This window comes from Erpetoichthys calabaricus, chromosome 8, assembly GCF_900747795.2.
Source record: "Erpetoichthys calabaricus chromosome 8, fErpCal1.3, whole genome shotgun sequence".
NCBI lineage: Eukaryota > Metazoa > Chordata > Cladistia > Polypteriformes > Polypteridae > Erpetoichthys > Erpetoichthys calabaricus.
Window position 1 is genome coordinate 177,130,804 of NC_041401.2, and position 16,109 is coordinate 177,146,912.

At 39.1% G+C, this 16,109-nt stretch overlaps 1 protein-coding gene across 3 annotated transcripts in view; it reads right to left on the bottom strand.

Annotated features, from left to right (window-relative positions):
* The window catches only part of eno1a (enolase 1a, (alpha)), a 29,416-nt gene extending 21,990 nt beyond the window's left edge, over positions 1-7,426 (bottom strand). For 2 of the 3 annotated variants that reach the window (XM_028807877.2, XM_028807879.2), the window contains exons 1-2: positions 7,309-7,426; positions 582-676 (exon numbers count right to left, since the gene is read on the bottom strand). In XM_028807877.2, the coding sequence (XP_028663710.2) occupies positions 582-666 (85 nt within the window). In that variant the 5' untranslated portion in view covers positions 667-676; positions 7,309-7,426. Of the gene's footprint in view, positions 1-581; positions 677-7,216; positions 7,240-7,308 lie in introns of those variants that run through there. The other variant, XM_028807878.2, reaches the window with a different exon arrangement.
* Positions 7,427-16,109: the final 8,683 nt, after the last annotated feature.

Here is a 16,109-nt window from a genome sequence, read left to right on the forward strand (position 1 = left end):
TCATTTTCATGAACTACGCATTCCCTGAAGAGCTGATGCATTTTGATATGCAGTTTAAATTCACTTCTTAAGGTTCTCAAGTTCACTTACATTATATAGTGTTGTTAAGTATACCTATAATTATGCATCTTACTTTAAACATTTAGAAACCACTGTGTTCTATATATTTTCAAAAAATTAAAGAGTACACAGTCAGATGGCCCCATATACCAAATATAGCAGACAGTTTAGCTCCATTTTAATTGACAGCAAACTATGAACCTTGTATCATTACCTTTAATTAAACAGGACATACAGTATTTAAGAGTCAAACACTTCTAGTGCCCAGCTGTTCACAAGCCATTTCTGGTGGTAAAAGACCGTTGACATTTGAAAGGCAGTAAAAACTGTGTCCTGACCTTGTAATCCCTGAACAACTACAGGGAATGTAACAATTAACAGATGTAAAAAGTGTTCATTGGATGTAAAAGGTTTTACTCAAATGATGATTTGGGAATTTTCAGAGACAATAACTGCAAAAGTATTCTGCATTGAAACATTAAAAAGAAAGGTAGCAGGCAAGGCAACATCCAAGAACTTACCTTTTTTGGTGTACAAATCTACTTCTACAGTGGGATTGCCGCGGGAATCAAAAATTTCACGAGCATGGATTTTTAAGATGGACATGATGACTGATCTGTTACAAAAAAGGAAGACAATATTATTACACATTATATAAATGTGTAAATGAAAATATATACACAGTTTCATTGGCTAAATATTGACATTCACTGTAACAGAAAGGGGGCACTATTGTTCAACCACTATACCCCTATATAATACTGTTACAAGCCCAAGAAATTAAAATCAGTAGATTTATTTAAGCAACTAAAGCCAAGAGAGAGATGAACAAAATGAGAAAACAAAAGTGCAAATAAACAAAGGCAAAAACAAACAACCTGCAGCAGATGTAGGCCTAATTTCACAGGTCTTGAATCCCAGTCTAAGAGGTTTAATCCAGGCCTTGTTATCCCACATTTTGCCCTCTAACGGCCTTGACATCAAAACTTCTCCAATTCGCCATGGCCTCAACTGTTCTAAGGATACGTGCACACCATTACATTTTTATTTAAAACGAAAATGATCTCTGTCTACACTAGCATTTTTTAACATTGTCAACAACAAAGCGACCAAAAACACAGACGTTCTCCTACACTGGGCATGAGCATCAGAGGAAACATCCTTGAAGGAATGGTAACGCTACTGGAAATATATGAAGCATTCAGACTGTACAAAACGCAATTTGAATGTGTATAAGTAAGCAACACAACAAGTGCCATGGAATACAACTCCTCTATGATTGCCATGTTGGAATATGGTTTTCTTCAGTGAAGGGTGACCAATCAGGGAATGAGATGTTGCTATGAGCAGGATCCAATCAGGGAAGGGCTACATAAATAAGCAAAAACAAATCGGAGCACATTTAGAATCTACATTTTCAAAAGTCTAAGATTTCACTCATCCACATTCCAACAACAAGCTGGCATTTTCAGAAGTATATGGCTTTGGACAGCATTTTCAAAAGTCTCCATAAATATACTGAGTTAGTGTGGATGAAGGGTGAAAATGAAGACTAATATCTGTGTTTTTAAACAAACACATAGTACTGTGGACAGAGCCAAATGGCCAGACATACTTGGTATATGTAAGGTCGACTGTCTTCCTATCTCCTCCCAGGTCACTCTCCTTGTTCCTTTTTCTGTGTGTCCCTTGCCTCTAACTCTTCTTGCACAGCTAGTGCATCTATGGGGCATACTGCATTACACACTGCATGACAATGTATATAGTCCATGCCTGCTCATTCTTCATTCTCATGTCTAGGGCATTGCTGGACCTTGCCCTTCCTGTGTAACCAGTTCACTGAGCCAACCACAATAATATATAAAAACACACACCTCAACATATATATTATATAAAATTATATAAATAAATATATAATTATGTGAAACAAACTAAAATAAAAACATTCTCCCATTCTGGAATTTCCCATATAGGTTTTGAAGCCATGTCTATCAAGTGAAATGGTTCGCTTATTTGCCTCCCACAGCACCATACACATGCACCCCTCTTCTCACTTTCCACATCTCTCTCTCTCTCTTAGGTCTGGCCTTTCTTCCTCCAACCTGATAAGCCTTCACCACAAACTCTATTCCCAGCTCCAGACTCACTTTACTTTGGGACATTAGGTAGCCTGAAACACCATCCTTGGGTTTGCAATCAAGATGAAGTGTCAGGGCCACAAAGTCACAGCATCCTCTGGTGGTACATAAGACCTCTATACCCGAGCACCTTCCTTACCTGTCAAAGGGCATCGTCTCTTAGACAGACTCTGTTAAGCGTCACCAAATAGAGTCACAAAGTTCTACTAAATGCCATTCAGGTCACCTGGTGTCCTAAAAATAATTAGCTGGCCTCCCACTAGTCCTCCTGTATGCTATTTTTTAAAGAGAAATATGTTCACACTTGCATGTTGCATTCTGTCTGGCAGGAGGCAGTTTTGCCTTATACCTCTTTCATCGACAGGGGCAGTGGCATAGCTTGGGGGGGGGGCAAGGGGGGACATCTGTCCCCGGGCGCAGCATCCAGGAGGTGCCAAATTTCCCTTCCCCATTGCATTTTGGCAAACAGGAGGGGGCGTGAAATCTTCAGTTGTCTCCGGGCGCTGAAAATCCTAGCTACACCTCTGGACAGGGGTCAGGCGTCCCCATACCTGTTAAGTTATCTGCATAGTAACTGTAACCAGATTCAGTAAGGTTGCATTTCTGCTGCACTACTGCCTTTCTAGAAATAACAGTACATGCAGAGGTCTTGCTTACAATGTATGTTGCCACTGCTACTACAGGTCATCCTTCTCTCTCTCTCTGGGTGCTATGCCCTGTCCTGGGCAATCCCTTGCCTGTTTTTCAAACGACATTTTACATGTTTGATGTAAAACCGTATTTACCTTGATTTAAAGTGATGTGGAAACTGCAAAGACAAAAAAAACCTAGACAGGATATCTATTCACCAGGCCCACTCACTCAAACACCTCAACACACTAACATAGGATAAACTTAGAGATGCTAATCAACCTAGCACTTATGTACTTTGAATACAAGAAGAAATTGGAATGCCTGAAGAAATTATATATCATTGTGCACAGCAAAGGAAATCAAAAGCAGAGCACACTGATCCCCATCTTATTTTTCATCTACTAGTACCAGAAGAATTTAATAAAACCCAACATCTGTCTTAAAGGTGGTGTTACTGCAAATTTTCTAAGGCAGTTGATCTCAAACTCGGTCCTGGGGACCCACTGTAGCTGCAGGTTTTTGTTCCAACCAGATTCACAATCTGTGATAATAATCGATAACAACTGATCTCATTTAATTAGCTGGTCTTTTTTACTCTTCTCTTATTCTGCATTCAAAAAAACACAACAGTATGGTTTTTACATTTAGAAATATTTCTATTTTTTTCTAAAGCTATAAATGCTTAGCGCTCTTTTGTTGTTTTCCTATTATCTTCCCCTTTTCCTGTGTAGTTTGCTCTCTTCATTTAACCCTAATAGAGACACCAGCATAGCAGACACCCAGGATGATGAAAGCTGCAACGACTTCAGTGTCAGACCTGTTAATTAGTAAATAATCAATTAAATAACCAGACTACCTGGAAAAGCAGAATGAAAATTAAGTTAAAAAACCATTAATGACTTTTAAAAAACTGCATATTCCCCATATAACTGCTTATTACGTTTTTCTAAAAATCTACCAAGCTTAGTTTGTAATTTCTACATTGACTGAACAAGGCAAAACACAGAAACTGGGCAATAACGACTCACTTAATTAGGCTAAGAGTCCAATGAAAAAAGGAAGTTGGTTGGAACAAAAACCTGCAGCCACAGTGGGTCCCCAGGACCGAGTTTGGGAACCACTGTTCTGAGGCATTGCGTACTCTCAGCATTGTTTCTACAGAGCGCCCATGATTTGTAATGAAACAGGTTCTTATTATTTCACTGGTGCACAGAGATGCGCATCGATTCAGACAGTTGCTAACTGACCAAATCCCTCCTTTCCTGCTCAGCAGTGTACTTATCTAAAGGCAAAACAGTAAAATCACTGGAGATGACATAGTGTAGTCACTCTGTACCAACCAGCGTCCAACTGGTGACAGATGGAGCAAGTCTACTCATATACTGTACCTGTATTCACTCATAACTGCTGAGCTTTTTATCTTATTTTTTTTATATTATTCATTTCTCTCAGTTTAAAGTTGATAGGAACAAATCTACTTTGAATGGACACTCTTGACTAAGGGAAGAGAGATAAATGTACTTTTATTTTATTTGCAGTGAAAGTAACAAGGCTTCGAAAGTTAAAAACAACGCTTTTGGAAATTCTGCTCAACCCCATAAATGGAAAGAACATGAATGAACAATGTACCTCGCTGCTATGTGCAAGGTGAAAATCTGCCAAGAATGCATAGTGTAAAAAAAAAACAAAAAAAACAAAACTGTTTTATCACTTCAGCTTTGTTTCAAAGGAAACTTGCATGTGTTTCTGTGGCACGGCCAGGATGTGCTTGGTGACTCACTGTGAACTAAGCAAAATGTTCAGGCCTACATCCTACTTAGCAAAGCCACGTTTTTTTTAGATCTTACTAAAGGATTAACTACATTTATTAAACATACAAGAGTGGAATTCGCTTGCCTTTTTATGAATCCACAAAAGCCTCCTTGTGTGCACCAATCATCTTCACACATTTAGTCACACAAGTATGAAACTGCTTAATGTCAAGGAACTGACTGCTTAGCAACACTGAACTGTCTACACTAAACCACAACCACCATAAGCACATGAATGATAACCTGAATGACCTTCAACTCACTGATTCTGCTTGAGATTTTGTTTGAGTTTAAGTGCACTTCCAGCACCACATTAAATATTCCATCCAGTAACCAGAAAAGGTGCTATATAAATGTAAATATTAATAATAATTATTATTATTATAATTATCCTTCAAAACTGAGCACAAGGTAAGGCTACAATTTTGATGGGAGCACAGGAGACAAAACACACTGTTCTCCTATAATAGAATGCTTTTAAATGTTTGATCATACAGGCAGTGTGATTCCTAACTGCTAAGGCATCTTCTTTTCACTCTAAACTGTATGGCTATTATTTCAATCTAACCTCTGAATTATCATATAACCTTCATTACCAATAATTTCCTATGTCTCGTTTGGGACTCAAGGTCAAAATATAGTGCTTTGCCTCCCTCTGGCATGGTTGTGTGCCACATTCTGGGCCAGACCAGCTCATCTTGAACCAACCTGCACCATGTGGTTATGTCATCTTCCCGATTTCCTTCTGCTTAGCACTACTCATCCCAGGGCCTTTTCATGTACTGTATATGGTCAGGTTTCATACTTGGCACATAACCAGGTCAAAGAAAACCAAAGACTTTGATATTTGGCAAGACATTCTAGCTTCCTGCACAAGACTAAGTAGTTAACTTGGTAGTGTTTCAATTGGATAAACAAGTCCAAAATTATATCATATATATTTTAATTATCACTGACTTTGGATAAAAGCATCAACTGAATAACATAATTAGATTTTACAAATTAAGTAATAAATAAAATTATATTTTAAGGAATTCTTCACTACCTAATACTACATTATTGTAGGTACGATACTTTTTAATTTAAAAAACAAGCCTTAAATTTCTAATACAAAAACTGTTTGGTATAAAACGTTATCAGACAAAGACAAGCAAAACATGATTTATTAGAAATACATTTTAGCAGCCATTGCTTCTCATTCTTAAATAGTAGTCTGCTTACTTTATTCATATTTACCATGCATACAGTAACATTAACACGAAGGAAAATATCTCGTTTTACTAAAACGGTTACCTTTGACAGATAAAATATAAGAAGCAATATAAACGGGATTAAGTATTTTTGGATTAAGGCGAGTATAGAAGTTCACTTGTGATAAACTTGCCCTTTACGTAGCACTTAATATTATGTCAATCCCTGAAGATTATGGTGGGTGCGGTTCGAAACGAAGTGATTTTAAGAGGATACCATAAAGCTGGATTTAACTCTAACATCATACAGCGCCCTCACAAATTATCCCCCCCCCCCTAAAAGCCAAAAAAACATACGTTGTGAGTATACAGACAGCTTTGAAGACTTTCCTGAGTTTATTTATCGGTTGATCTGATGCAGCTATGTTGTAAAATGTTATAAAAAAGGCTGCTATAAACTTCCGGGAGAAAGTGTACCATACGGCACTCGAGGCTTAATGCAATTTCCTAATTCGAAAGCAAACGCCACCCTCATGATCCGGGTGGTCATTATATCTAGTCAGTCGGGGTGCAAAAATCTGCGCCCTCTGCCTGTAAAAAAATATTACTATTTCATAACAGCACGGCGTTTTCAATGGAAATGTAAACTTGTAGATTCTAATTTTAAAAAAATGATCCAAAAGCATACATCTAACAAAATATTACTATTTCATAACAGCACGGCATTTTCAATGGAAATGTAAACTTGTAGATTCTAATTTTAAAAAAATGATCCAAAAGCATACATCTAACAAAGTAAACTCGTTCCCGGAAAGGTTCCTCTTAATAATAATTAAAACCAGATTACCCAAGAATTAAATAGATCCGTGCTGCTGCTGAGTGTACTTTAGCCGATGTATCTCTGAAATACACCTACGATGCAGCAAGAAGGGAAAAAAAAGGAAAAGTATGCTGCGAAATCACTGCTGCCAGTACGTAGGCCGGCTGAACTTGAATTCGATGGCCTCGCTATTGCGCATCGGCTCGGAGTCTCAAATCGGACCGGACATTATCTTGGAGGCTTTTTAAAAATTTGCATACATTAACGTGGATGCCTTTCCCATTTTCCTATTTAATTTAGTTATACGATCGCGACAAACTGCGTTCGTCGAAGGCTCGTAACGCGACACCGCTGCATGGTCTGACTGTGGGGAAGGCTACACACCTTATCATTAAATATAGATTTAACAGGAAATGTCAACTGCTTTAGTATAAAACAGTTTATAAGCATTAACTGATATATCAAGTGTGCAATATAAAAAAACGTTCGTGTGTAATATATCTTATAGTTGCGGAAGAGAAAAATGAGAATAGGATGATAAAATGTTAGATGTTCTCACTTTACCTCTGTTATAATATAAAATTGCAACAGATTCCTGCAGATTTTAGATGATGGCGATAAAGAAGGCGGAAACAGAGGTGGCACCTTACTCGTACCTGAATTTAACAGCAGCGACGACAGCAGCACCAAAAAGACAGAAGTCAGCAGAAGGGCAGCGGCTTTCGCTGTGACAAGCGGCGATCAGGCTACTGCGCTTCAATCTGAGGGAGGGGTCTCAAGACGGCCTTCGGTTGATGATTGGTCAATAGATTGAATCACGTACGACTGCGTCTTGGGAGGTAGGACTTGCGGTGATATAGCGCATGCGCAATTGAAGTGGGCGGGTATTCGCTGCGGAATTGGAAACGTGTGGCAATGGTGTAGAGTGGTACGTGCTAACTGACACTCTTCTGCTTGCTGCGTCAACTGCCTACTTTGAATCATTCGTTTAGTTTTTACAAAATTATGAACACTGACTCATACATTCCAGCCACATCCATGGTAAAACTCCATTCTTTAAATCACGACCACTTCCTTTAAGAAATTAAATGTGCGACAAGTCGATATTTAACATTAACGCCATCAATTTGCTTTCTGCATGAAAATAACTTTATAATGCTCAGCATAATACTATCTATCTATCTATCTATCTATCTATCTATCTATCTATCTATCTATCTATCTATCTATCTGGCTATCTGTTGGTGATGCTTAGAATTAGAATGCTTAGTTTAACTGCAACATTGAAAGGTAGAGTAGAAAGCTATATAAAAGAGCATTAACATGTCCTAGCCACTGAAAATTATCTACAGCATACCTACTGTAAGATGGCAGTCTGTTCTACATGACCCAAGTTTTCATTTTTAAGGAGTTTTATCCAAGATGACTAACAGATAAAATCATTTTCTTCCATTTTTCTACACAGTACATCATGGCCTCGTGATGCACCTGGGCAAAAAGGAATTGTCAGTTATAAATGCATATTGTGAGACACTGTCCTACAGAAATTAACCTCAGCAAAAGATTTGGGGGTTTGCATTGACACCACATTCTCATCATCTAAGCAATGTGCAGAAGCTATTAAAAATTCCAATGAAAGGTTGGGTTATATCATAAAAAAACTATTGATTTTTTATGCTTAGACTGATAATGCACTAGTGAGACCACATCTGGAGTTGTGTGTGTATTTCAGGTCATCATGCTGCAATAAAGAGAAAGAAGCAGAAGCTGTGCAGAGTAGAACAACTTGGTGCATCCCAGGACTAATGACACATTCTGCTGTAACAGACTTAGAAAATAAAACCTGTTCTTTGTCAAGGAGAGGGAGCTGTGTGGGCACCTAATCCAGCTCTTCACAATTCTCAAAGGCATTGATAAAGTAGATCCAGCAGAGTTCTTTCACTTTAATGGTGAATCACTTACTTAAGGACACCAACAGAAAATAATGAGAATATGTTTAGGACTGAAACCAGGAAGCACTTCTTTATATAGAGCTGTGGGATTCTGAAACAAACTTCTGAAACATGGAGTTGAAGTAGAAACCTTTAAGATGTACCTGGATGAGATGTTGGGTCACAATAATTATTAGCTAAACAAACAAGTTTGATGGACTGAATGGTCTCCTCTCTTTTATCAGATTTCTTATGCTCTTATGGCAAGATAAATGATTTTTTTCAGGGTCAAATAGTAAACCAATTCCTGGGAGTTTGGTGTTACCATCTACTCCTGTACCAGCTATACTGTGTTATGGTTTTGTTCCTGCTCTCCTCATTTTATTCTGATCAGTTTATTTGCTTCTGTTTTGTTCTCTCTACTTTCTGTCTCGAATTCCAGACAGAGGCTTAGAAATGAGAATGGACAGCAGAAAAGGGGGATTAATAAGGCCTTCCTGTCTGAATAGTTTAACAGCGGTGCTGAAATCAAGAATTTTGTTTCAGATGGCTGATTTCACTCAACTGTATGCCACTCATCAGTTTTTTGGTTTTCAACTCTTGTTTTCAAGTCCAGTATAGTAGTACATAGCAACATGGGATTTATGTACATATTGAATGTGGACCAAACTACTTCAAAAGCCATGGTGGATTAAGGAGAGGCAGATGGCATATTTTGAGAGTTGATTCATTTGCAGGCAGGCAGATAATACAGTTGTGATTAAACTGTCACATGGTATTTCTGAGACCCAGTGCAGACCTTGGGAACCTTTATGGAAAAAGATTTTAAAAATTGCATTAACTATTCATTTTTTCTCAGATTGTCCAGCTTTGTATATTATCATGGGCCACTTTTACATTGGAACTACATGGCAACCTGAGTAATTGTTAGAAGATCCCTTCTTGTTACATGCTGATTTGCTTTTACGTGCCAACTGTTTTTTGGTTTTTCATTTACAATGAAATTGAAAGTTTATATATAGAATGTGTAGTACCCTCTATGAATCAATGTGAATCATATAAATAATGACATGTATTGCTCAGGTGAGACACAGTGGCACAGTAGTTAGCACTGCTGCCTTAAAACTCTCGGTACAAAGTATGGATTCTGGTCTGGTCACTGTCTGCATGGAGACAGGGCCTTCTCACTGTGTCTCAGTGGGTTTTCTCTTATACTCCACAAGCTTGTGTTTAATTAACTGTTGTTTCTAAGTTGCTTTAGTGTACGTGATTGGGAGAGTAGTTTTTATTGTTTTATGTAATTATGTCCTGTTTATGGTTGGTTCCTAGGACCACATGGTCTCAACTAGAATCTCTGCAAGGACCTTCTTGTTATCCAGCCCATCTGTCTATTCAGTGCTCCATCTCTGTTCAGTTGAGCTCATTATCACTAACATCTGCTAGGTCTGTATACTACCTTGTGGTGGTGATCGATGACCTGCTGTCCTTCACTGACCATGTTGCTGAGGTCTATCAGTCTTGTAGATTCACTCCGTACAACATTCGAAGGATCAGACCATATCTGCAGCACAAGGCTTTGGTCTTGAGGCGTCTGGACTACTGCAACTCTCTCTTGTTCCTGAACAGTCCCCTAGAATTATGTTTACAGAGTTATGTTGACCTCTTTTGTAAGTTGCTTTGGATAAAAGCGTCTCTAAGCAAGTAAATGTAAATGTAAGAATGTTCCTGATATTTGCACATTGCTGAATCGATAGCTTGAGGCTATATTATCTATCTATCTATCTATCTATCTATCTATCTATCTATCTATCTATCTATCTATCTATCTATCTATCTATCTATCTATCTATCTATCTATCTATCTGTCTTTCTTCTATTGGACTAAGTAGTTGAAGACAATGGATGGGTGGATGCTATGTTGATATTTTTGGTGGAACCAAATGCCAGCTTTTGTCATTTAATGCCAAGAATCTTGCCATGTTTTCTGATACCTGTAGATGACTGAACAGATTTTCAGTGTTGGAAGCTGACATTCATGACAATATTAAAACTAAATGAAACTATATTTAAATAAATATTATAAATCATTGTTTATAATTTATTATTTATAAAGTATTCTAGTAATAGGGTGGTGCCGTGTTAAACACAACTGCTTCAGCAATAAAGCATTGTGGGTTCAGATTCTACACTTAGTTGCTGACTCTATGGAGCTTACCGATTTTTTCTATATATGCCTAGAAATATGAAGATTAATTGTAGAATCAAAATTGGCCCCGAGTTAGTGAGTGTACTCAGTGATAGCCTGGCACCCTGTCCAGGGATGGTTCCTGCTTTGCAAAGGTGGCGCAGTGGTAGTGCTACTGCCTTTCAGTAAGGAGATCAGGGGTTTGTGTCCTGGGTCCTCCCTGTGTGGTGGTGCTTTGAATAATGAAAAAAGTGTTATATAAATGTAATGAATTATTATTATTATTATTATTATTATTATCACAGTATGCTCCTGGGATGGCTTTAGGGCCTTTGAAATCCTGATTTGGATTAAGTGGATTTGGAAATTGGCAATGAGTAGGGACAAAATAGACTTATGTGGGTGGAAACATGTACATTGTGGAGTCTGTTTAATGTGTTTAACTTTTATTTTCCATGTTACTCTTGATTCTTATTATCTGATATAAGGAAGATGATGCTGTATATTCTTAATTTTGGAGCACAAACAACAGGCACATAGTAAGCTTTCTGATGGTTACTTAAGTGGGTAAATTCTTGTCCAAACAGCAATTCACAGTAGCATGGCTTAGCATTTACTATAAATAAACATTACGTATATAAAGGTTATTGACACTCAACACTTAATTTATGCCACACCTAATAAATGACACACCTAATGAAGACTACACAGGCAAAATGTTTTGTCTTTTACCTTCTTTTCTTTTCAGCACAGACATAACCTTTATCTTTCTCTTTTCCAGATTCACACTGACACAACCCTTCACTAACTGTTTATAAATTGCTGGTGAAACAGAATCTTTAACAAAAGTTTTAATTTCTGCTGATGACTAAAATGACATGACAGTAGTACAGGTTAAACACTGAGTTATTAGGTAAAGTGACGCCCTCAGTCTACTGTACTTGCAAAACTTAAAAGCTGTCAATACAATATGGGACATGGGTGAATAAAGTCATATGTAGTACTTAATTGCGAACCCTATATCCATTCAGCCATCTCTTTTCAAACTTGTATTTTTAATGATAGGATCATAACGGACTGACCTTTAACCTGATGGCAATGAGTACAAGACAACAACTAACCGCATATTCTTACAATTAATGTTTCTGTAATGGGATGTGTGGTTCTTTGTGGAGCCATTGCTTGACAAAGAACCATTTTATTCTGGGATGGGCTTTTTGTATTTGAAATTTGCTGTTTGGGCTTTGAAATGTTTCCTGATATGTGGATAAAAGAGAAATCTTTAATGTATAGTAGGCTCCTGACATTCTTCAGCTACTAGCTTTTTGCATTGTATCTTGAGAGTTGTTGCAGTGCTCTGTGCCTGCACTTGTTGGGAAGCGCTGTGCAAGAATAAAGTCTTTTGTACTAGTGTATTGTAATTCTGAGGTGGCCATGATAGATTGGTTATCTAGCTCTGTGAAGAGGATTATTTGTTTTTTTGTATTTACTCCATTTTTTGACACCCACTACATGCTCAGCTTACCTGGAAGGGAGTCTCTCTCTGAAGTGCCTTTCTCAAGATTTCTTTCATTTATTTTCCTACAAAGTTTTTTTTTTTTTTGGGGGGGGAGGTGGTTCTTATCTTCTTAGAGAGTTAAGGCCCATTAAAGCCCATTAAGGCCCATTGCTTGTGTGATTATGGGTTTATACAAGAGATAAATTTTTGTTAAACTTGAACTTGGTCTGTGCTATTGTATGCAGCAAGAGCCCTTTCAAAACCATGAGCCCATTGGTAATTCACAAATCTATTATCTTCTATTAATGGTTATTTATGGAACCTGATACCGATCTAAAAAAATAAACCTTCTTTCCGGAATCTTCAGGTAGATGGATCATTTGGAAACCAAAAATAGTTCCACTATCACGCTGAAGAACCACTTTGCCACCCTTTTTAAGAGTGTAAATGGTGCTCAGAACCCCAAGAATCATTAGATATCTGTTGTGAACAGTTGGGGGCGAACGAATGCCCAAACCCCAGATATACAGTACATGACCCAGCACAATTCCGGGTTCAAATGTAAGTATTTTAATTCACCCTTCAAAATCTACTATAACAATCAACATAGTCAGAAACAGACTTTAATTAGTTGTTCCTTTCTCTTGTTGCCTCTTTTTTCTCTCTTCTTCTCTCCCCTCGTGAGTATTGCCTGCGGCCTCCCGACTCTCTCATTTAGGTGTGGCAGTGGGCTCCTTTTAAGCTGGACCCAGGAATATCCCTGGTGGCACATCGTGGATTGTTGTAAACACTTCCGGGTCATCTGCAATCCAGGACTGACCTCCCCTAGCAACACCCTCTATTGTTCTCCCAAGGACCCCCACAGGGCTGTACATTTGAACTCCAATTTACATGCAACCCTGTGGGTGTCCAAACTGGAACCATTGGTGAGGAACACTGCCACCTATTTATTTGGGGGATGAACTGCTCCCGGGTTCTAGCTGTCCTCAGTCCATTAGTCTTTCCAGTATCCCAGCCATGACAGAAATTATAAAGTGTCTCAGCCAGGTAATATCTATAACTAGGCCATCCTTCCATTATGGTTTCCTGGCTGGGAAAGAAATCCTCCTTCATCCTGGCTGGGATGCCATCTGTCCTCCTGTGCACTTACACTGTGTACATTTTTCCATTATTGTACTGTATTTGGAATTGGAGTGCTAGTATAGTAAATAGAGAGTCACCATCAAACTGCTGGAAATATATGCAGTATGATGCATGAAACAGCACAATAGCTGAATGAATTAATAATTTATTCCAAACCTTCAGCTCAACAAAGCACTCCAAGCTTTAAAACAATACAATTTCTCCAATAGCATGGCTCAATGCTTGTATTGTACAGGATACATTAGACTATCTTAGAAGGCCATGAGCTATAATGCCAGCTTCAAATGCCCACAACAGACATTACTGGTTCACTGAGCAACATTCTTTTGGAAATGTTAATAACTTTCCCATGGCATAAATTAGCTGATGAGTTTGAGGGGCATTCATTACTCAAAGGTCTCGGTGTTGTCAATGAAGGTAGTAAAAAGAGAAGATCAGCCATCACAATACTAATTGGGTGCTATGCACATGCAAAGCATTGTGCTCCAGTTATAAGAGGCAAATGATCTGGGAAGGAAGGTTTGGCAATGGTCAGATTATGTTACTAGGATTAGATTACCTTTTCTTTGAAACTGACTCTTCAGCTGCATTTTTTTGCTTCTCTGGAGGTTTGTATATTGAGCCAATGTCAGTTTACTATGAACAAATGTATTCTTTAATTCAGAGTAAAATGATAGTGTATGATATAGTGCAATAGAGAGAAATGAAAGCAAATTAAAAAGTCAGGTGTTATAGTAGATAATATAATACATTGTTGGTGTCCTGACAAGGGAGGTTGATGGCACAGCAAGTAACTTTTCAGTCTTACAGGGCTCTTTGAGTCTTACCTGCCATGCCTTGTGTGAGGTGTGGCCATGTTGTCCTCATACTGGTTTCTCTAATGACTTCAGTTTCTTCATAAATGTATGTGAGTGATCTGAGTGTTGGACCTGCATCGACTGGCTCTGTCTTGGCCTGGCATCTGCGGGGAGGAATTACTGATATTATTATCAGCAGATTGACTTGTAAGTGATCTCACCAGGGGACATGAAGCAATCTACACCTTTTTACATTATGTTGGTGTTGGTGACACAGTTGTAGTGCTGCTGTCTTGCAACAAGAAATCCAGGATTTGCATCCCAGGTACTCCCTGAATGTAGTTTGCATGGACTCCCTGAATATTTGTAGGTTATCTCTTGTTTCCTTAGAAAAAGGCGCACAGATCAGGTGAATTGGTGTTGCTAAACTGGCCCCTGTTATGAGTGTGTTCACCCTGTGGTGGACTGGTCCATAGATTATTCCAGCATTGCGTGACTCCAGCTTCTCTACAACCCTTCTCAGGATGAGTTGCTTTGGAAAATGGAGAGATAGATATGTCAGTTTATTTAGCCTACAAATTTCTGAACACACAATTTAAAAAATAATGAAGTAATTCAGAACTTACTTTAAAAGATGTAACAGGTACATTTTAGGATTATGTTTTTTTTCATATTTTTTGAAAGCTAGTAGCTGGACTGGGTATGACGTTGAACGAAATCCAGCCCTGCAAGCGGTCCTTCCACTTGCAGGGAAAACATGAAGATTGGTGGCAAGTTTGGCACTCCAGCCACCATAAAAACTTCATGCAGCTCTGAAATGGCAGACAAGACATCTTTCTGCTCTCCACAAGAGTAGCTCTTCTGCAGCTGCCCACAGGAAGGCTGCTCGCATTATGAAAGAGATGGCGGAAAGCCTTTGGGAGCCTCATCCCCAGAAGAGTTGAAACTGCTGGAGAGCCAATGGGGTCAGGCCTTTTGGAGATTGGAACTGGTGTGGTGCTGAGGCGTTGCCCACTGCATGGCAGCACTTGGGTCCCAATTTGAGGTGACCCATCCGGGTACAGTTGTTGAATGCCTTGTCTCCTCTGCTGTCAAAGGATCTTTGTAAACTACACATTTAAGTGGAGGCACTCTCTGAGGTACGCAGACCTGGGAATGGCCTGATCTCTGTAGGTGGGTACACCTTTATTGGTCTGGTTGCGCTGATGGCTGTCATACTCAGGATGTAGCTTTTGCTGTGATGGATAGGCTCCTTCCAATGATGTACAATGTCACTCCTTTCTCGAGTGCCTTGTCTGTTGTCTTGGTGAGTGATATCTCTGTGAGGGAGACGTTCTGTTCGCAATTTTACTTGGCGGTTGGTGCCCACGACGTGACACTCCTCTGGTCATGGGTGATTTCTGTGTGACTACTGGCACTGACAGGGCTGGCTATGAGGATTATGTCAGTCCCCATGGGTCTGGCAACCGTGGTGGAAATGAGTCCATGTTCTTTGACTTTGTAAGAAGGTCAACGGCTGCGGATCACTGGATCCTGGTTCCAGAGCACTGAGCCACATCTTTGGACTTGGTACATCCAATACAGGTGGTGCAGTGAAGGGGATTGATCACATCCTCGTGGGCAGAAGCTGGAGGCTCCTACAGGCTGTTTCTAATGAGTTGCACGCAGTTTGTGTGAGGAACTTGCAGACTTGGGTACAACTGCCGATCCTAATATGATGTGGGAGACCTTCCGTGACAAGATTCTGAAAGTTGCTGTGGTTTGGGTTGGTGTTGCCAGTATTCCCAGAAGGAGGTATTTAATTTCCCAGGGCTCCCTGGATATTATTGAGAGGAGTTGCAGCATATGACTTGATGGCAACTCCGATCTGTACTGGGAACTGAGAAGGACAGCTACAAGAGCT